Below are 6,539 nucleotides of genomic sequence, written 5' to 3'. Positions count from 1 at the left end.
CACACACACACACACACACACACACACACACACACACACACACACACTCCTAACGCTGAGAGTCCACCATTAGAGCCCTGTGCACTGAAGTCAACCAGGCCAAGTGGTATAGGGAGAAAAGAACCAGCTTGACTGAGCACCTCAAGTTCCTTCTGTCCCCTCTGCAACCCTGGGAGAGAAGCACCCTTTCTGATCCCATTGCCCAGCGGAGGAAACTGAGGCTCAGAGAGGAGACACCAGTTCTCCTGGTTCAGTACGTCTGGGGGCCAAGTCAGGGCCAGCTTTGCCATCAGAGTCTGTTGAGGGTTTGAGCCACTCTCTGCGATGGCGGGGTCTCAGGATCTTGCCCCTGTATGGGAGAGAACATCAGGGATATAGTGGGCGCCTCACACAGCTTGGTCAAAAGTTCAGGGAGGGGACAGATGTACAGGTCAGTGATGTCTAGAATTTGATGGCCCATCAACCATTTACACCTTAGTATGAATGAGCTGCTCAGACTCTTCCCATGGGCCTTTAGTGGGGAGAAGAGAGAACACTTTGGAGCCCACACTGGGAGCTGGGCAACAGGCAGGTACCTTCATTAAGCAGGCATCTACTCTGTGCCAGGTGCTAAGGGCATAGCTGTGAAAAGATGAACATAGTTTCTCCCTCATGAGGCTCTCAGTCAGTTCTCAGGAAGTAGGCAATGAACAAGGGAATGGACAAACAAGACACATTCAGACGGAGACCTCTTAATCTGGTGTTTGAGCCAAGGCCTGAGCAGAGCTAGGGGAAGGGAAGCACCAAGCAGAGGGAGCTGCACATGCAAAGGTCCTGAGGCAGGACCAAGATTTTTAAAGCCCCTGTGGCTACCTTGGGGGAAGAAAGGTTGGCTGGGGACAGGAGACAGGGATGGAGGTGGCAGAGGCAGGGAAGTGGCTAGGGCAACATCTAGGTGGGAGATGGTGGGGCCTGGACCAGGCTGGGGTGTCCAATGGGAGGCAGAGACTGTGTCACCCCCATTTAGCTGAGGAGAAACTCGGCTTGGGACCTCAAAGTGTGTTGTCCAGAGGCACCCTGAGAGAGAGTGTCAGGCCAGATCTGACTCTGGGTCCTTGGCCTCAGCCTCAGGTGAGGACAAGATGAGGGAAGGGACCTGTTGAGAGCAGATAAGCCAGTTTTACCAGGAGGAAATAGAGGCAGAGGGTTTGGGATTCTAGCTGAGTCCACTGGCCCCTTGCTTGCCACCAGGGGGCAGCAGAACCCCCGTTGACTTGGGCCAGGCAAGGAAATGGGTACCTGCCTCCCCTGCTCCAAGGGGAATAAGCCCACATTTGTCCCCTTGGCCTCCAAGGCCCTGTGGGTCCAGCTCCTGTGATGAACCACCCCCCCGCCCCGCGTTCTCCCATCCACCTCTCCAGTGCTCACCCTATTCTAGCCATGCGGCTTCCTGGACTGCCAGAATATAAGCTGGCCAGCCTCAGGGCCTTTGCACTTGTTGCCCCCCCTGCCCAGAGCTCCGCTTTCTCTGTTTACTCCTTTATTCATTTGTCAAGTATCCATCAAGCTCTCAGATAGGAAGCCTTTCGTGTCTAAACCTCCCCGCCCCTGCCCCACCCCACCATAAGGGCCCCCAAGCCCCAGTTGCATCCATTATGCACATCCATTTCCCTCATCCTGACCCCATCATGGTTGTGATTTCCATGTTTTCTTGTGTGATTATTGAGTTGTTTTTCTCATCCAAAGGTTTGAGAGCCCCCTGAAAGCCTGACCTGGATCTGTCCTGGTCATCCTATAGCCTCAGGCAGGGCCTGCTATACATCAGGTGCTCAATTAATGCTTGTGGCACAGACAAATGGGAAGCAGCTGGGAGGGCTGTACCTGTGGTGTTGGGGGGGGGAGCAGTTTGAAGAGAAGGTCATGAGTTGGGCCCATATGGCCAAGGGGACAACAAAGAGGCTGTTCCAGGCAGGAACAGCATTGTCAGAGGCCTGTTCCCTCTGGGGGCTTGGACACCAAGGACGGGAAGAATTTGGATTTTCTACCGAGGGCACTGGGAGCCACATAAAGTATGGGGCTTGGAGGGGCATGGACAGCTCATGGGCAGGTATGAAGGGCTGGGGTGGCCCTACCAATGTGGGGTCGGAGATGGGGGTCTGTGTGTCCACCTAGGGCTTTCCTATTTACACAGTTACTGGCACAAGCAGAGAGAGGCAAAGTCTGAGGTAGAGTTAGGATTCGAGCTCTAGGAAAGGGATTTACCCGGGAGTGTGAATTTGCTGTAAAATGAGGAGCCGTGGAGGGTGTGTGAGTAGGGGAGGGGCTTGATCTAGTGGGCAAGGGACTGGCACCAGAGGTCACTTGATCAGCCAGCCTTTCGCGGGAGGTCTTTGCCATGGCCACAGGCCCTCTGGATTGCCAGCTGTAGCCCTGTTCCGCAGAGGAGGAAACTGAGGCCAGATGGGCGTGGGAGAAACAGCTGCTGGGGATGCCAACACGATGGGCATAGTGGGAGGCATGTAGGCAGCACAGACCGGGGATGATGGGCAGCTCCTTTACTAACTGTGTGCAGAAGTGTCCCCGGCACACATGATGGGGGGAGCTTGTGGACACAGCATGTTAGCCTATGGTGCATGAGACCGTGGCTTCATCCCCACTCGGGTCCCCAGACCTATGGGACCTCGAATTCCTCCCATGCAGGAGGCTGTGTTTCCTGTATGTGGCTCAGGCTAAGCACCTGAGGATGATGGGTAACCTCTCTCATCCTCATCTACACATATGACCCCACAGCAGAGCCTGTTCTTTAGCCTCAGAATAAGTCCAGAATCCACCCACTTTACTCCACAGCCCCGCCCTGGTCCAGGCCTGTGTCCTCCCCTCCCAGACCCTGTTACAGCCCCTCACTAGCCTCCTGCCGCCTCCACTCCTGCCCCCCAACAGCTTCTGTTCCTCATGGCAGACATGGGGGGCGGGGTTTACAGACATAGTCCAGATCACACCCTCCCGCTGCTCACACATCCTCCATGACTCCCTGTTGCTGCTGCAGTAAAACTGCACTCCTCCCTGTAGCCCACAAGGCCCACATGGTGAGTCTTGCTGGCATCTTCCCCTCAGTCCTGCTTCAGGGCCTTTGCGTGAGCTGTGCTCCCTGCCTGGGATGCTCTTTCTCCATGGCTGGCTCCTCTTCCTTCTCGATGTCTCACTGCTGGCTGCAGTGTCACCTCAGAGAGGCCTCCTGGCTAAAGTCGTCCTTTGCCAGCCTTACCCCTGCGCTTTTCCTTCCTCAACTTCAGTGTGTGAAATTAACTTGTTCATTTAATTGTTTCCTGTTCACTCTCTGCCTCCCCTACCAGAATGGGGACTCCTGGGGGCAGGGATTATTTGTGGCCTGCATCCCCAGGGTTCAGTACAAGGGCAGACACACAGTAGGTGCTCAATGTTTGTTGAGTGAATGAGTGGCCAGATATGGGTTGTTTGAGCCCCAGTCTGGGGGGCATGGAGAGCAGGCCTGGGGAGACACTCAGCAGATATCTGGGCCACTGCGTGTGGGCCACCTGAAGGAGACACGGGGCTTGGAGGCAGCAAGGCAGGGAGTCTGAGAGAGACTTGAGAAGCAAAATGGGTGGCAAGATGGATGGGCAGGGTTAGGGCTACACATCAGGTAGCAAGACCCCCTGTACGCCTCAGTTTTCTCAGATGTGGGGTCTGGGCTCCAGGCCAGTCCTGCCTCGGCCGGTTCCCAAAGCGTTGTGTGGCCTGTGGAGGGTCCACCTTCAGGGTGACACTGTCCCTGACTTCCTGGGGCTGTCATGAAAGGAGGAAGCATTAATTCACAGACATTCCATAGTGAAGATGAACTGTACCCCCAGCTCTGTACCAGGCACTTTCTGTGCCTCTGATTTTATTACATTTTTCACAAAGGGACATGTGTATATGGGGAACCAGAGGCCTGGAAGTTTGCCTAATGCTAACGTTTATCGAACGGTTACCAGGCACTCTTGGGAGGCACAGTGTAATCTTCATGTCAGCCCCATCTTCCTCCCATCTTACAGTTGAGAATACTGAGGCTTGAGAAGTTAAATCAGGCATCTGATTCCTGATAGTAGCCAGGCTGATGGCCTTTCCCGTCGTACAGACAGGAAGAGCATATCAGATGCCCTGACTCAGTTTGCTAAACACACCCTCTGTGCCAGTCCAGTGCTGGAAGATGCTGGGACCTCAAGGAGCCCAAGCCTGGGGAAGACAGAGCTGGACAGACACAAGAGAAGACCTCCTGAAGGAGGGGACGCTGGATTTTGCCAGGCAGGAAAGGCATCCCAAGAAGTACAGCCAGCGTGGGTGCAGTAGCATGAGCTGGGCCAGGCTGCTGAATGGGTCTTGAGTGCCGCACTCAGGAGGGGTTAGCGCCGAGGTAGGGGAGAAAGGGGCGCGATCGGATTTACATTTTGAAGGAAGGGAGCCAACTTCGAAGGTCCTACATCCAGGTACCGCCAACGCCCCGCCCCCGCCGCCCGCAACCCTGGCAACGCCCCGCCCCTCCGCCCGCGGCCATGGCAACGCCACGCCCACCAGCCAGCACGCGGGTTCGCAGGTCTTGCTTCCGCGTCGCTCGCCCCACCCCGCCAGGCCAGGCCCCGCCCCCGCGCTGTCCTGGGCGGGGTTCCAGGCCTCGCTCCCGGCCTCGCGCCTCCTCCTCGCCCCCCACCCCCAGCCCCGCGGCGCGTGCCCCGCCCCTCACCGCGGGGCTCCCGGGGCAGATAACGCCGTGAAGGTTCGCGTCCCGCCGCCGCTGGTTGCGCCCGCGCGCCTCTCGGGCCTCTGGCGGCGGCGGCGGCGGCACAAAGGGAAGCAGCATGTCCGATCCTAGCTACTGGACGGCGGTGGCGGCGCCCGGCCACCGGAGCCGCCTGGCCAAGGGCGCGCTGCTGCAGCGCTCCAAGAGGTAGGGGGCTTCGCGCGGGCAAAGGCGCGGCGGCCGACCGAGCAGACACGAGTTGCCAAAAGTGTGTCTCGGCAGCGAGGGGAGGGCCACTGTGTCCGGCGGTAGGGGGAAGTGGGCGGATGCACTGGGATCCAGGTATCCCCTGGGGTCCCAGGCACCTTCCTTTAACCGCTCCTTACCCAAATTGGGATGTCTGTCCGCCGGGGTCGCAGCTCAGGTGGTGACAGAAGCAGCAGGGATTTGGGACTGAATCAGGATTCGAACCTGTCCTCTGGGCAGACCTGCGGAGGAGCTTCTTGGAAAAACTGAGGCTGTTTAGTCCCTGGGGCCCAGTCAGCGGAAATGATGGTTCAGAAGCAAATATTTGCTGCGGGAGGATGGTGTGTTTGTCGGTTATGGGGGGGTGGGGGGAAATCACGGTGTTCTATCCAGAGCAAAGTGGAGTCTCAGTTTCTCCTGAAAGGCAGAGAAGCTAAGTGAGGGCTGTGAGCTCTGCTGGACCTGCGTTGAAATTCCTGCTCAGCCACAGTCAGGCTGTGTGCCTTCAGGCAGTTCCTTAACCTCTCTGTGCTTGAGTGTCTCACCAGTGGTTGGTCGGGGCACCAGAGGGGAGCACAGGCAAAGGCTGGGCGGTGGGACCAGCTGCTGAAGGACCTTGAATGACTAATCCAGGGTTTAGGCTCTTCTCCCAGAACCTGGGGAGCCACAGAAGGCTCATGGGCACCTCAGGGATCAGGTGCAGGAAACTGGCCTCAGGCCCCTCTTTTCTGACATAATTCTCACTCTCTGTTGTGCCACAGGGCTGGTTATTGAAAAACTAGGCAGCTTCTCAGGGTCCTGGGCCTTCTCCAGGGAGGGCTGAGCACACAGTTGGTGCTCAGTAGATGCTCGGGAATTGAACAGATGATGCCCAGTTCCCCGTTGAGATCTCAGATTTGGTTGTTTTCAAGAAAGCCCTGCCTGAGAGCAAGAGGGAGGCTCCCAGTGTTTTTCCCAAATGCTGTTGGAAGTGAAAAATGATGCATTAGGGTGCAGCGTGGGGGTGAGGGGCTGGAAGAGGATGTGGGCTGTCGGATGTGTGTGTGTTGGGGGGGTGGTGACAGGAAGTTTTGCAGGAACCTGTGGGTTTCGCTTTTGCTTTTGCATCTCAGACTAGAGGACAATCTCTGTGGCTGATGACATCTGTGGCCTCAGTTTTCCAGGCTGGGAAATGGGTGCAGCTAGTCTCTCTCTCCTCTGGGCTTATTGGTATTGGCAGATGTTGGTGATTTAATTCGCTGGAGAGGCATTGCTTGCTCTCCCACCATGCACCAGGCCCTGTGAGTAATGTCAGAAGAAAGATGACAATATACGTACATGCCACAATTTACCCAGTGCCAGGCCCAAAGCTGAGCACTGTGTATGCACCTTTGCAAAGTATACAGATGGGAAAATAGGCTCCGCAGAGCAGCTGCACATGGAGCCGTGGATAGGCTGAACCCCTCCTCCGTGCATGTCTTGTCTCCTGAGCTGGTTGCTGACCTCACTCTCCTTGGCCTGCACTGTGCCTTCTGCCTGGGACGCCATTCCGGGCCCTGTGAGGCCCCGAGGTGTCATCTCTCCCTCCCTGAGCAGTTCT

General features: G+C 56.8%; 1 protein-coding gene across 9 annotated transcripts in view; it reads left to right on the top strand.

Annotated features, from left to right (window-relative positions):
• MAST3 (microtubule associated serine/threonine kinase 3) overlaps positions 1-6,539 on the top strand; it is a 32,554-nt gene that overhangs the window by 3,036 nt on the left and 22,979 nt on the right. For 4 of the 9 annotated variants that reach the window (XM_029218641.1, XM_029218639.1, XM_029218640.1 and 1 more), the window contains exon 1: positions 2,147-4,921. The exons of the other annotated variants lie outside the window; for them this stretch is intronic. In XM_029218641.1, coding sequence (XP_029074474.1) covers positions 4,833-4,921 — 89 coding nt within the window. In that variant the 5' untranslated portion in view covers positions 2,147-4,832. Of the gene's footprint in view, positions 1-2,146; positions 4,922-6,539 lie in introns of those variants that run through there. 9 annotated transcript variants of the gene reach the window in all.

This window comes from Monodon monoceros, unplaced genomic scaffold (assembly GCF_005190385.1).
Source record: "Monodon monoceros isolate NGI ecotype Baffin Bay Population unplaced genomic scaffold, NGI_Narwhal_1 Super_Scaffold_12, whole genome shotgun sequence".
Taxonomy (NCBI): domain Eukaryota; kingdom Metazoa; phylum Chordata; class Mammalia; order Artiodactyla; family Monodontidae; genus Monodon; species Monodon monoceros.
This window is presented reverse-complemented; position numbering and strand designations above follow the sequence as displayed.